Genomic DNA, 16119 nt, shown 5'->3' on the forward strand with positions numbered 1-16119 from the left:
AGTGTGCTCGTACATGAGACTGTGTTCATGAAACTGTAATGGGCTAATGTCAACAATTGTTTGTTGCTACCTTGGTATGTTGTTATAAGGCTCGAAAGAGCACCTTCAGGTTGGTTTAAGGGGTCTGGTGAGGGTGGCAGCACCTTTACATGTAGAGGTGTTACGGCAGCTCCATCAGCCAGTTTGAGGAAAGTGTGCAGGCATCGTTTACCCTAAAATCCCCAGTCCTATCCATAACTTCTTCCCAACCCTCAATCCGGTAATCCTAAAATCCCTTTACCTATCCAACCATCGAGACCCTAACCCTCCTTCCCCGCTCTGGTTGAGGAGGCCTGTGTTAAGCTCTGTCTTGCAGGCACTGAAACCATTGAGGGGGTGGTTGGTACTGCGTCGCTCCTGCGCCTAGGACCTGAGCATCTCTGACAGTCCCCTATTAATCCTACTACTTTGCCTCTGTATTTGGCTCCTATTTTCTGTAGAGGTAGAAATAAAATGAAGAACTCTTCTAATGACATTGTGGTAGCTAAGAAAAACCCTTTGATCGTTACTGATGGGGTAATTTCCACAGTGGTAAATTCATTGAGGTTCCCACAAACATCCTCTGGAGGGGTATCAATGGCGTTGTCAACTGTAATTAAACCTCCAGAGATGATGTTCGAGCAATGGGGTGGTCCACTAGGGCTGAGAGCTAACGACTTTTCGATTGAGTCTCAGGTCACAAAGGAAGTTGATATGAGATCATCTGAATCCTAACTCTTTCCATTACTCAAAGTCTGGCTGAAACAACTGGATATAAACAAAGGCTATATGGGCCTCATTACGTGTCAGTCGGTCCGGAAATAACGTGGCAGTAAACCCACTAGCACTGTTGTTTCCGGACCGGCTGATCTCGAGTTCTGCAGCTGGAAGGTGTCATTCCCACCAGGTGTGACCTGGCGGGTTAACACCACCCGCCTGCAGGCGGACGTGGAAACACCGGCACCATTACAACATGGTGCCGGTGTTTCCACTTCCCCATTCCCATGGAGTTCTATCTGACTCCATGGGAATGGGGATTTACCGAATTCTGCCTCCGGAATTACCGGGTCACCGGGGTTGTAATGCCCCGGTGATTCCGGGAATCACTGAGGCAGAATGGTAATACGAGTCCGGTGGTAACCTGCCGGAATTTCCGGCACGGTTACCGCTGGACTCGTAATGAGGCCATAGAGTTCTAAATCGGGGTGTCATACTTTCTCTCATGAGAGAAATTCCTGATCTTTATTTATTTTCGTCTCATGATATTGATTATATATGCTTCCCCCACGAGGAGGTAACGCACATAGTAGAAATAGCCCTGAAAACTAGGATTGGACGAATGCTATGTTGAACTCTATTTTGGATTTTAAAAAAATGGCAATTGAGGGATCTGCGAGTCTTCCCGAGTCATGTAAAAAGAAGGTTAGTGAGATGGGGCCAGACAGAAATGCTGGTCCCTGTGGGGATCTTGCGGAAGGAAAGAGTGCTAACCAGGACTCTATGGGGAAACAAATTAGGGGTATTGGTGGGTCTGTAGGAGTGGGTAAAGCTAAGATCTGGGACTTTCTGACGGACATACTGACACAGTTATTTCAAAAATTAAATGTGCCTGAGGAATTGCTCTAACTGGGCAGCGTGTTAAACTTATCAGTTGGAACACGCAGGGATCCAGTTCTTTTAGGGTGAATGCGATGAGAATGTTTATATTCAACAACCATGAGCTGGTGCTTTTTCAGGAGACCTGGTTTCAGGGGAGTTTCAAGGTGGATAGCTACACGATTGTGGAACAAATAGTCTGACTGGTGGGAGACCCTTGGGTGGCATCTTCATAGCGATACGTAACTCCACACTGATAAATTCTGAAAGTATTAGTTCAACGATTCCAAGAATTGTGGATGTAAGAACCTTCCTGGATTTGGGGAATATATCCAGGTCTATGGTTGTTGTCATTACACATACTGGAACGCTGCTTATATCAATGTAATAGTGTTTCTGGGGGAAATCTCCTCTTTGCTTATTAAGGTGATTTGGTGGTGATGACCTCATATTTGGCTGGAGATTTGAATTCTCATTTTTTGCAGAATGTAACAACGATGAAGATGAATCTTATTTGTAGACTAAATGGGGAAACTTGGAATAAATTCTTTGGGGAATGGAATCTGCAAATTGCCAATGGGAATGTAATGGGGGATTTGACTCTGGCAATGACATGGATGAATGGGAACGTGGGTTCAATTATTGATTATGTGGCAGTGTCCTCTGAGCTCTTTAATTGCTTTGAGACTTTCAGGGTTGATGAGCTGGGAACAAGTGATCATAGTCCATTACAGGCATCATTTGTAATGAGTGACCAGGTAAATGTGAAAATATTTGATCAAATCTTAACAGTCAACTCTAGTTAGTTTTGCATGGGAAGGCTACGCCCTAAATGTAAAACTGGGCGAAGTATTGTGCTCTGAGGCGGATTGTGCCCTGGAAAGATTCTGCACACTGGGGGGCTTTGTGGAATTTCTGTGGGATCTAGATTTACCTAGAGTTAAGACTGGTACCATGATGGGTAGATATTTCTATATTTTTGATGAAGAGATATGTAATCAGAAGAGAGCATTAAGAAAGATGATTAGGTCTCTGAATTATGATGGCCTTCCTATTTCTGTGTTTCTTTAAAAAAAAAAAAAAGGGAATTGTGCAAACCGATTTAGGCGTAGCTACCGGGATGGGCAAAAGATGTTAGAGGCCATGACTCCGGGAAATGAAAAAAATTTCTGGAGCATATTAAACCGACAAGTATCTACGCAAAGTTCCCTCCAGACGAATGTGGTGTCAGAACACGATTGGCTGAATTATTTTGGAAATATTTTCAAGGAACCTGATCCTGTGAGCACTGTCATATCGAACAAAGTACATTGGCAAATTCCTTTAGAAAGCAAAATTATTGAGGGTCTAATAATTCGTGCCTCTAGATCTGGGGCATCTGGGTCAAATGGTTTGGCGAATAAGATCCTTAAGAACGATATAGGTATTTGGACGCAAATCCTTCGCCATCTATTTTGGAGCATTTTGAGGGCTAGAAGATGTCCGAACTCTTGGAGCTGGGCTATAATTATGGATCCAATAAATTACCGCCTGTTCGCCCTTCTGGATGCTGAAAGTAAAATCTTCTCAGGTATAATAGTGATGGAGTAAGAGGAATGGGTGGATCGTACTGGTATCCTCTTTGAACATCAAACTGGGTTCAGACAGGGGGTTTCCACCACACTGAATGGTCTTATTGTGAATATTGTTAATGACAGGACCTGGAAGAAGAACAGCCCAACAATCTATGGTGCATGGATTGATATATCTAAAGCATTCAGCACTGTTAACAGGGGTGTTAGCGGTGCTGTAAATTGAAAAGCTTGGGTCTAGCAGAGGGCCTGCTAGCTGTAATTATCCATCTTCATGAGAACACAAACATGAAACATTTTTATCTTTGGAACTTTTAAGATTGTTGAATGATTTGAATTTGTAAAATTGTAAATCTGATCTGTATTTGCAAACTAGGGTTGATTGAGTTAAGCTGAAGTTGGTTATTTTTCTTCTGTCCCTTTTTCTTTTTTCCTTTCCTTATTGTTTCTTTTCTTGTTCTTTTGTTTTCTTGAATTTTAAGATCAAATTATTGTTTCTTGTTTTTAATCTTAATGGGGTGTTCTCTCTCTGTATATGTTTGAGTTTTCTTATGTATAACTGTGAAAAGTCATATGCATGGCTAAACACAATGTAAAAAAGAAATGCAACAAACAACTTCTGCTTGCATAAAGTCATACGCGAGTCAATAAGGAGCTGAGTACAGTTACCGGCAAGGCTTGTGCAATGCGTTAGAACTCTGCTTCTCTCACCTGCATCTGAGACACTTGCTTTGCGGGTTGCACTGCTTTCTCGACTTCCGCTACAACTTCTAATGCTTCTGGCTTGTCGCAGACCCACACCTTTCTCCTGAACAGGTGTCTCCGGTCCGGCCCCTCGATTTGGTAGTGTATTTTCCTCCTGAGACCCTCGGCTTGGCGCTTGCTTCTTGCCTTAGTATCCTGCATGTCCACAGCTCGGCACTCACGGCAATCAGGCTCACATGGGGAAAATTGTTTCTCCTGCACATCTTCCACTGTGCAGCCTCTGCACAACAGACATCAGGGGAACAGGACTCTCTCAGAACTTGCAGGAGAAATCTGCTGTCCCCAGGTTCCGGCGTCCCTCTTGTTCTCCCACTTCTGCGTGGTTAGCCAGCTTCACGCTTTCTATCTACTTCTATTGCTACAGTCTGCACTTCAGCTAACGTTCCAGCTCCTTCCACTCCTTCCTTCTGTATGCACCTCAGGGGGACTTTTATGCCTCCCAGGTTCAGCAATCATTTTCAGGTGTGTGCTATTAGCCTCAATTGCCTGACTACTGCAATGGCTACTAGGCTTAAGTGCGTGATTACTACATCTGCATGCCTCTTCAGCCCTATTCCTCATCTCAGTCTTTCTAGGATTCTGGGACTTGGGGTTTCTTTTAACAAAGTTGGTTTTTCCAATATTTTAATTACTTGCAAGGATAGATTTTATTCTCTCAAAGTTTTTAAGAGAGGGGCTTTGATAATTAGAATTTGCTGAGGAAGATGGTTATTGGAGAAAAAAAAACATTTCCATACTCCTTTACTTTGCACCCTTTGGATTGAGGAAGTTGTTTAGTTTGTGATACCCAAAAAGATCTTTGTTTTAATAAAGTTTGTTCAGGTTGTATAATCTTAGGGTTTACAACCTTAGATTTAACGTGAGGTTTAGAGACATTAAAATGACAATAGGCCATTACCTCTTTAGGTACACTGGGAAGAGTCTTCCTGTCAGAGGAAAAATACTGTGTCTCATCCCATGGAATCTCATCACCGCTCTGGGCCCTGTCTCCTCCCAGGTGATCCTACCACAGTACATGATCTTCAGGGTTGGGATCAGGAAGCGTCTGCCTTCCCCTGGTCACCTGGGAGGAGACTTCAGGCAGGGTTTCAGTGAGGGATCGTTAGGATTCTTCACACTATCCTGGTGGATTCAGAATCACTGGATTTGCTCTTTAGCATACAGTGTTGTACCCCTAACCCTGGTACACAAAGGTGACAGGAAGGCTGCATGCAGTACATAAACAACTAAAATTAAACAAGTGGCACATTACAAGACTGCATAAACGTATTCAAATGGTTCTGAATTTGACCATTGTAAATTTCAATTTCTAGCTATAGCATTGTGGTAACAGTCTTTTATTTGGCGTAAAGTAATAAAATGTAATCATTTTTGCTCCTTACATGGGGATACATGTTTTCTGCTTTCTTTTGCAAACAGAGGTATACAAATTGCTCAGAGGAACAATTTTACAAATAAAACATAAATCATGGCTTATTCTTGGAATTTTGAAAGCAAAACAATAAAAGAGATTGCTCTCGGCTTTCAGGAAATATTGCTCATGCTGATAACATTGACATTTTAGTTTCCTACTGTGCCCACTCCCCAAATGTTTAAGACACTAGACTTGTATGTTTCCAAGTTCATATGATGGGGCAAGAAGGCACAGCAACAATTCAAATGTTTACAGGCCTCTAAGGCTGACGGTGGACTGGCCCTCCCATCGTGGAAGGGGTACTATCAGGCGGCACAGGTTTGCTGGGCCAAACAGTGGCTTAATCAGAGCGACGGAACGAGCTGGAGGACGATTACTATTTTCATACTGACCCCATATTCCCCACAAGAGGTCCTCGCCATTCCACCGATCAAAGCACTGGCACAGATTAAGGCACACCCTATAATAGGACCGACACTCGTCCAGGTGGCACAGAATGAGGGCTGCATCAGGCACCTCCACCCGAAAGGTACCGGCCTGGATCAGTATCAGAGCATTACTGTCATGCAGGTTGGATCATATATTTGCACCCCGGACAGGATACTGCCTGGAAACAGATTAGAGTTATGAATCTATACAAGGTGGACGACCCATTGCCATTTAGTGAAGTCCGCCATGTCCTGGGTTTGGGGGCACTGACTGGCTTCGGTATAGGACCCTCCAGTCCGTGATCACCGCACATACCTCTGAGCAATCCCGCCAGGCCGGAACCAATCACATGTGAGCAGGAAATGGAACGGAACTGGACACATTTTCTGTGCCTTTGCATGTTCTACACCATGTGCATTCCCAACAACACGGGCAGAAATCATACATTGGCACACATGATATGTTATGGCATTTATAACGCACCTATACACATGTGTTTCAAGGCGTGACGAGGTAAGGGAGGAGAAAATTGAGGGAGGACAAAGACGACGATCTTACTGGGCCTAGTGACATTGGGATCATTCAAGTGCCGGACATAAGATCAAAACAACAAGTAGTGCGGCCAGCAGGTGGCAAGTGTGAAGGTTAAAAGTGCAGACAACAGGTGTCTAAGGTAAGGGGACTGTAGGGTTGCAGATACAGATCCAGATGAAGACATGTGGCCTAGTGACCTAGAGATCATGCTAGACTGTGGCGATATGAACGACTTTTTCTCAGGGATCCCAGAGGTGTCCTTCAACATCAAGAATGTGGAAATTCTGTTCAAAATACTTCAGAGGATGTATTTTACCCCCAGAAAGCATTACAGGATGGGTTTTACGGAATCACCAGGATGCTGGGGACAATGTGAAGAGCTGAGGTCTATGGGGCGCAGTCTATGGTCATGCCCATGGATCCAACCATTCTGGCGCATAGTCCACCGTAGGATCTCCGGTATCGGCGATGTCGAGCTCGTAATGGCCCCTGGCCCTGTGCTACTGGGAGCTAATAGGGACGAATGGCAGGATTATCCTTAGAAGCGCAAGCTAATGCACATGATGCTCTTTTCAGCTCGCAAACTCCTCATTCCCCACTAGAAGTGCGATACCCTGCCCACTAAGCCCTCATGGGTCAGCCCTGCTCGCTAAATTATGCGACCTAGAGTGCAGTGCGTATAAACGTATGGCCTTCTTCTGGGAGATGGTGGATCCCTACATCTAAATGCATGGGGGGTGATAACTGCATGAGACGGTGTCCCCAGTGGGCGGGAGGGAATTTGGTATGGTATATGGGGTTGAACCCAAGTGGGTCAGAGCATCGATACAGATATGGGCTGTCCTGCTCATCCCACCAACAGCTCTACAGAATCCCACTTCAGAGTATATCCATGGTTCTTCACCCTACCAGGGGTGGGTCACATAATCAACAAAGGATACGATGGCATGATGCACCATTGTTAAGGCAGAGATCATGTGTCTGGGGGGGATGTTGGATTGTTAACATGTTAAGCAAAACAACAAACTGATTATTGGACTGCTGGCAGCACTGATTTTTTATGTGATTATTTTGGTCGTTATGATGCTGTACTACAGTGTATAACTTCAGTTTTGTTTTGTTCTATTCCTTGACAATAAAAAAGATTAAAGGACAATAATAATAATAATAATAATACAAGAAGAGTTAACTAGACAAAAACACAAATAAACATTATATATTATCTGCAGGTTGTATTCATGTCTAGATCTATAAAAAAATCAACGCTGACAGTGACAAAAAATAACGAGACAAACATAAAATAAACTCAAACTATTTGCATACAATTACTGTCATTTTTAAGGGAAGCCGTACCTTGTCAAGATTCGGCATAACTGTTTCTTCATCGCCAAGGACAAACGGCACTGTGCTACACAGTTGGAGATGATGAGCTACAAGGGCACTTGCAGTGAAATGTAACACATGGCGCCTGTAAAAAAAAAAGAAAGAAAACAATTGCTATTGTTTTTTTCTGCATAAAATAAAAATTAGTTTTTTCTACAACTTTATGGAAAACATGGGGGCAGTCAGTAAGAAATTACAGTCGTGCAAATCATGCTTGTACACTAAAAATGCTGTACATCACGAATATTCCCCAATTTGCTAAGCAGATTTGTGCATTACTAGGTAAAGTGGGTAGACTTATAATGGGCTGGAGGAAGAAGGCCTCATGGTACTTTGTGCCCTTAATGAACAGGTACCACTAGCCCACTACACCCAGACTTTAAAAGGATTGAGGACTTAACCTCCATCACCATGAATACATTGGAGGTGGCTGTGTTCAGCCCCAAACATCTTCACGAATCTCGCAATCACCCTCATTTACCTCATTTTCTCAGAACAGACCTTCCCTTTGCTACCAAGATACAAAATTTGGCCTGCTTCTGGCAGGAGAATATGAGTAGTGAGGCTCAGGTGAGTGCTAAGGTGCAGTCAGTTTTTTACAATCTTCATCTACTGCGTCAGGCTTTCCCTATGTGCCATCAGATAAGCAGACAGCAGCGGTCGGAGTATTGGTTAACTCCCAGTCAAACTACTGTAATAGCCTACTTTCAGGTATTCCAGCTAAACAATGTCAACAGCTGCAAGTAGTACAAAATGCTGCAGTGAGACTGCTGGTGTGGGCAAAGAAGTTTGCTCATATTTTGGGATCCGGTCGATCATTATACTGGCTGTCTGTGAGGGATAGAATCGACTTCAAAATTCTCTGTCTCATATTCAAATGTTTAAACAACTTGGCCTGGCTTACCTGGCAGATAAAATCCACAGATACTGCCTGACTTGCTCGCTCCAGTCGCAGGACAAATTGTTACTGAGAATTCCATTGTCCTCTTGTGTGTCCAGGGCCAATGGACATTTTCAGTTTACAGACCCAAAGTATGGAACAGACTACCCTTGGAAATTCAGGCAGCCACTTCGTTGAGTCTTTTTCAAAAAGCATTAAAGACCCACTTATTTAAATGAACCTAGTTGTGAGTCCGTGTTTTCTTGACATGCTTGGATTCTGATTGTTGCCTGTTATTTGTATTTTGGTTCTCCTGTTTCTCTTGATGACCATTTGATGATCCATCTGAGCCCAAATACGATTAGGTTAATCAGGTACGCAGTATAAATAAATGAAACGCAGAATCAAACCACCATGCCCACAAAAAGGCTAAGATCAAGCACAAGGGCACTCCTAACCAGCAGGTCAGCTGACTGATACTTTGACCCAAACGGAAATAAAATTAAGATCAACCGAAACTCTTTTTCTGTGCTGCCTGAGAATCCATAGCAGACTTATGCAGAGTTCTCATAAAGTTACTCACCATATTGACTACCTTACTCCTAGTCCATAGTCCCCTTTCCTCCATACTTGTGCGACATTCCATCCTTCGGGACGGGACCGGAACACTTTTGTAAAATAAGCATAAAAAATGTCAAATGTTTGACCTTTTATTTTTACGCGGGGTACTGCCGTAACCCTGCCCTCCTTGAAAGGGGCCCCCAGGGGTCCCTCGCGTTATGGAAACAAGGCAAGTCACCACACACGATAGATACGCCAGACACAAGGTTGTATTCCCAAAGCTAGGGTTTATTGCAAAGCAAATAGTCTCAGTTGGCCAACTCGGTCTCACGCCCCGCGACGTGTATCTCTAGACCTCGAGGGACGCAAGCGAGCGAATAACGTAGATCAGTTACATATATACAAAATGCATATCATACAATCAGCTGTGACATGTTTAACACCCCCCTTTATTGGGTTTCTTTGAACTCGGTTTGATGATGGACAATTTCGACGAATATGACACTTTCAAATATCTATTCTAGCAAAAATATGCAACCTTTCAAGTGTGGAGACATCTTTTCTTTGTTGAACAGAACACAGTGCTTCTGTTCTTGTAAGCGAGCTACATATGGGGGAAGAGTCACATTCCAGACCTTGCTATCTATGAGGTGCTATTTGTGTCCTGGGAGCCGACACGCTCTACAGGGCTCGGAAAAGGGGGGCCGTAAGAAGAGCATAATTCAAGCGTTTAGCTGCTTTATTCCAACATATTCTACCATATAACGAGACTGACTGGCAGCTGTGAAATGATTAAATGCCCTGCGGCTCTCCTTCAAGGCTACATTCGGGAGGGAGCCGGGCATTCCTCTCCGGAACTGCCTACGTTGTGTTTCAACTAACTCTTATTAGCCTTGCGGCCTTGTCCTTTCACGTTCAGACAACAATGTTAACAGTCGAGCAGAGTAAGCAGAAATGTGCTGCGAAGCAGTTTGAACAGAAAGCAATGAGCAATTTTTAGAAAACAAAATGGCGATCCTTGTTACATCAAAATGGCCGCTCATTGGTCAAACTCGGAAAACTGTATTTCTATCGTTATGTACATGAGACGGTTGGCCTTCGGCCACCAAAATACGTCTGCCGTCAATTGTGAGAGGTGTCCATTTTTCTAGACCGACAAGCCCTCCTTTTGGCCGTATGCCAAATGTCTCATTCATCCATTGTATCCTCCTCTGATGACGATAAGTCTGATGTACCTATGTCTGAATTTCGCATGCTATTATAAGCATCATCATCATCATTAATATCTATAGCCATTAATTCTTTCACTGTTTTCATTTCATTCCAGTCTCTGTCATCCCGGCCATAAGTTTGTTTTCTTTTTGTTATCATATGCATACATCCCTTAGTACATCCCTTAGTTATCTCAGTGCAAACTATCGGTAGGCAGTGTATGCAACAACAGCACGTTATGAATATTCCAAACACTACTACTAATATCGCAATCAACTTCCATCCCCAAGAACGCAGTATTCCCCAAAACCAGGACCCTATTCCCCAAACCCCTTCTCCAGTAGGAAGTTTGAAGCTCAGGACATGCATTTTTTTTATTGCTTCAAAAATCGTAGGGGAGTAGTCATCTATGAATACGCAGCACGCTGATCCCACAATCTTGCAAATTCCCCCACGATCAACCAGGATTACATTGAGAGCCATTCTATTTTGCAGCGTCATTAACCTAATTCCTTTTTCTTCCAACGTCATGTTAAATAGAATATCTTTATCCTTTAGTATTCTGGACAGCTGCCTTATGTTATAGGAGTTCACTATATGGGACAAGAATGGTATGAATGATTTTGCTACGTCCTTCGCTATCAAAACACCTTCGCTACTCCTTCGGTTTCTAGATCTGGATAGCCTGGCCATGTCTGCTGTTTCTAAGAGGAACACTCCCGGGAACAGTAGACCTAGGTAACATGTACCTCCCCAGTTCCTGGGCAACCAAGGATATGCTTTTTCTCCACATATAAAATAAACAGGATCTCCCACATATACTGGTTCTATTTCCCATTTTAGTACCGCTGTATTCATGCATCCAGTAAATGTTCCTACTGAATAGGAGCCTTTCTTTTTTAGACAAAAAGGGACAGTTCTCTGGTTGTAATTCATTGTGTAAGAAGGGGGGATTGCATCTTTGTTCCCGTCTGTCCTTACACGAAACGTCATCACAGATATTTTAACTGGCGGGGACAATCTATCTCGTCTATTTTGTCGTGTTATTTTTCGCGTACTTTTTGGCGTAGGTTCTGGGATCATCACTTGTGCTTTATGGAATATGGAACAACCCACAGGCCTCATAATTATTTCCTCAAACTCATTGCCGTTTGTTCTATCTAATTGACCCGTACTACTCTTATTCCACTTCCCATAAAACATTGCACTTAAAGACGCACTGCATGCAGAACTTAATGGTAATGGTTGTACATACCAGCCTATTCCTTTCCCCGCATGCTGCGGTAAATGGGCACATACCCAGCAATTATTTTTCTTTAGAATTGCATGCGTCATGTTCATAATGAGTAATAGCGTATTGTTCCCATACCCTTCTCTGTGTCTCTCTTCCATTGGGGACAAGGTATAAGTAAGCACCTGAGCCGGGCTTTCAGTAGTGGACACATTAACTATTGGTAAGAACATTCCCAATGGGTGTATAGACTCCACATACCATAATACAAAGGCTGTCGTTATTGGTGTTACCACACTCATGAAGCACATGATTTTTGTCAAAGCCAGCATACCATTTTTTTTACCATGCGTTTTCCCTAAGTTTACAGTCTTTATAACTAACTCATTCTCAGCAGTAGTGCAGTAGGAGGCTGAAACCGGTCCCGACATCTTTCTCACCGTCCTTGTTCTTCCTGACAAAGTTCGTCGTGGATATCTCTCTTCGTCGCACTTGTCCGGATGTCAATAAGTTCAAAGGAATTGTCAACAGTTTAGTCTGCCAGCCTTTTGCAGCCTGGATTGCTTATTCGTTCTAGGCAAGATCATCTGTCGTCTCTCACACTGCTCAGAGGACTTCTGAACAGTTCTCTATTGCCTTTGCACCATGTGCGCCCAACTTGTCCGCTCTGGTTCAAGACACATGTACTTTTTATGATCGCACCGAGGAGCAGCGAGTCTTAAATTGTCAGACTTGCACAACTCTCACGCTTCTCTCCGCTACACCTAGTTCCTTCTCCGTCCATGAGCGGAACTAGAGGTTAGCATAAACACCAAAGAACTGTGGATCACTCTGTCTTTGGAGGCCGCAAATCATATCGCCTCACTCCTGGTATTGTGTGATCCGTGAACAGTGCCAGTGCACTTCCAGATCCAGGCTTAGAGTCAGCCTGTGGCGCAATGGCAGATGCTGGTGTGCACCGCGATAGTGCTGCGGTTTCGGTCTTTGGCTCTGGCGCAATGGCAAGAGCAGGTGGGCGCCAAAGGGGTACACGTTTAGTGTCTGCCGTTATTTGCAATGCAGATTTCGTGTCGGCCAACAGTGATGTAGGTTCTGCTGGGCAACGTAGGGGCACTCTTTGCCCTTCCCCCTTTTTGGCAATCTTTCCAGGCTTTGTTTCGAGTTTCACTTCTCGCTCTGACACATTTAGCGGTAGTGGACTGGCAGCAGATTCTTTCGTTTCTGGGACCACTGTCTCTTTCCGGTCGTCCGGATTGGGCAAGTCTTTCAGTGAAGATGGGATCTTTTTGGCATGGGTGGCATGGATCCACGCCTTCCTCCCATCCACCCGTATTGCCGTCTGCGTTGCCAGAAGCACTTGATAGGGGCCGCGCCACCTGGGTGCTAACGATGATTTTCTCTCAAAGTTCTTAAGCAGCACCCAGTCTCCTGGCTCCAGCGCATGCCCCGGACCAGTATATCTTACGGGTAGAGCCTCCTGCACCTGCTGATGAATCAAATGCAATTTCTGCATTAAAAGGCCACAATAAGTGCTAAGTACAGGATGCTCCACTTCACTCAGTCGCTTTGGCTGAGGTGTGCACCAAACATTCGCCGGCCTCCCCATCACAATCTCATATGGGGAGAGCCCAGTTCTGGCCTGTACAGACGTACGCATGCACAATAGTGCTATCGGTAATGCATCCACCAAACTGAACTTGCTCCATGCACATATCTTGCTAATTTTTGACTTGAGGATTCCGTTGTGCCTCTCAACAAGACCGGCCAAACTCGGATGCCTCGTACTATGAAATCTCTCATCAATCTGAAGACCTGCACATATCTGTAATACCACTGCGCCCACAAAATGTGGACCGTTATCTGACCATATGACATGGGGCAAGCCAAAACGGGAAAAGTATTCTTTTAGCATTACTTTTGCCGTACTCATTGCTGTGCAGTCTTTTAAGGGATATGCCTCCACCCACTTGCTGAATGCACAGATCATCACTAAGACATATTTCAAGTTTTGGCACCTCTCCATCTCTATGAAATCAAAATGGATTACCTCAAAAGGCATAGAGGGCGGGCCAAAACTGCCTATTGGAGTCACTGTTCCCTTTCCTACATTGTGTTGTAAACACGTAATGCAGTTCTGCACCAACCTCTCTGCATTCTTCTTTATGTTTACATTCTTCCACACCGTAGATTAGTGCTGTATTATTTTCTTGGCACAGATGTGGATAGGGCTGTGGCCATTGTGACCATTGCAGTTACATAGGAATTTGGCAACATCCTGTTTTTAGTTCCCTTGTCCATCCTCTAAATCTAACTCAGCAGAGCTCTCTGCCCACCCTTGTATCTCATTGGCAGTGGCTTCGGCCTGGATTTCTTTGACAGTGGCAATTCCATCTTCTATCATACAGAGTACTTCCTCAGTCTGGACTGTCATCATTTTATTATTCAAATCAGTGGCAGTTTTTTCACAATTCTGTCTGCAAATGTGTTTCCCTCTCCCACTTTGCATGTTACCTTTTTATGTGCCTCGCATTTCACTATTGCTAGGCGCTTTGGAAACCTGAGTGCAGACAGCAATCGTACAATGAAAGGGCCATGTTGAATTCTGGCCCCATGCGATGTCAAGAAACACCTCTCAGCCCAGAGTCGACCAAAGTTATGAACCACCCCAAAAGCATACTGACTATCAGTATAGATATTCACGTTCAAATTTTCAGAAATCTCACAGGCTCTGGTCAATGCTATTATTTCTGCGGCTTGCGCTGAGTTGTAGGGGATTCTTTTGCTTTCTACAACGCTCTCTAGGGTAGTGATAGCGTAAGCGGCAGTTGACGTGCCATCAGGTAGTTTAAAACAAGAGCCGTCACAAAATAACTCTCCATCTGGCTCCTTTTGTGGGGTGTCACTTAAATCAACTCTCCCCTTCGTTTCTTCCTCAGTGACCATTAAGCAATCATGGGGAGGTGATTCGTTGTCACCAATTTCTTCTGTGGGCAGTAGCATTAATTCTGCAGGATTCAAAGCGCTACACCTCATAATTTGGATTTGGGGCGCGAATAAGATAATTTCATGTCTTTAAAGTCTAGCTGAGGTGAGGTGTTGCGTCTGTGTCCTATTTAATAGGACATCTATGGCATGTGGCACCATCAGAATTAAAGTATGCCCCAATACCATCCCTTCCGTTTGTTTCACCGACGCAGCAGCCGCTGCGACAGATCGCAAACATCGTGGTAGTGCGCGCGCTACCGGGTCCAGCGCAGAAGAAAAATAGCCGCACGGCCTATTTCTTCCACCTTGTTCCTGTGTCAAAACAGCCAATGCACATCCTTCATTCTCGCATACAAACAATCTAAAAACTTTTTTCATAATTTGGTGTGCCCAAAACTGGAGCAGAACATAATGCAGTTTTCAATTGATCAAATGCTCTCTGACATTCTTCATTCAACTGCAAAGGTATCACTGCATCCTTCTTAGTTAATAGCACCATCGGCTTTACAATCAACGCAAAAATACCGATCCACTGCCGGCAATAAGAAGCCATGCCTATTATGGCTCTTACTCCTTTCTGTGTCTTTGGAATAGGCATACAAGAAATACTTTCTATGAGTTCTGGCGATAGCCTTCTCCCTTCTTTCGAAAGTAGGTAGCCCAAATAAGCTACCTCCTTTCGATTATATTGAAACTTCTTCAAACTAGCTTTATGGCCATATGCCGCTAGGTGTGACAGTAGTAATACGGTGCTCTTTTTACAAATCTCTTCTGTATCAGCAGCGATCAACAGATCATCTATGTATTGCAATAGTACACACCCCACTGGTAATTCTAGCATGTCTAGCTGCTCTTTTAACGCTCTACTGTAAATACTCTGACTTTACGTATATCCTTGTGGAATGCGCGTGAATGTAAATGATCGTCCCCCTAATGTAAACGCGAACACATATCTACTGTCCTTGTCCACTGGAATGCTAAAGAAAGCATTTTTTAGATCAATTACACTAAAGTATTCTGCTGAGGCAGGTATCATTGTCAATATTGTAGTGACGTCTGGGACCAAAGGAAATTGTGAATCTACTACTTTGTTTAGCGTGTGCAAATCAATTATGAAACGACATGGTACTTCATTGCCTCCTTTTTTATACACTGGAAGAATCGGGCTGTTACATGTACTGCCTGTAATTTCTTCAATTACCCCTAATTTCACCAAATTCGAAACAATACTTTTCAATCCTCTCTCTCCGTTAGCCGAAATGTTATACTGGGGAATTTGCGGCAGTGTAACTCCTTCTTTCAAAATGATCCTCACTGGCTCTATCTTCAAGCATCCTACATCGTTATCATGCATCGCCCATATACAGGTTGGCACTTTTCTTAACTCTCCTGGCAAAGTTTCAGACATCAATTCTGACACAGGGGCATCTTGTGGCCAAATCGTCAGAAACACCATGTCTGACGTGCAATGTATAATCGCACCTAGCTTTTTCAACAAGCTCGATCCCAACAAGTTCTCCCCACAATTTTCTGTTAGGAG

At 43.8% G+C, this 16119-nt stretch overlaps 1 protein-coding gene across 2 annotated transcripts in view; it reads right to left on the reverse strand.

Annotated features, from left to right (window-relative positions):
• Positions 1–16119, reverse strand: part of ADGB (androglobin) — a 2161023-nt gene that overhangs the window by 1098406 nt on the left and 1046498 nt on the right. For both annotated transcript variants that reach the window (XM_069606692.1, XM_069606693.1), the window contains one exon: positions 7681–7795. In XM_069606692.1, the coding sequence (XP_069462793.1) occupies positions 7681–7795 (115 nt within the window). The remainder of the gene's footprint in view (positions 1–7680; positions 7796–16119) is intronic.

This window comes from Ambystoma mexicanum, chromosome 4p, assembly GCF_040938575.1.
Source record: "Ambystoma mexicanum isolate Mex_15411 chromosome 4p, UKY_AmexF1_1, whole genome shotgun sequence".
Lineage (NCBI taxonomy): Eukaryota > Metazoa > Chordata > Amphibia > Caudata > Ambystomatidae > Ambystoma > Ambystoma mexicanum.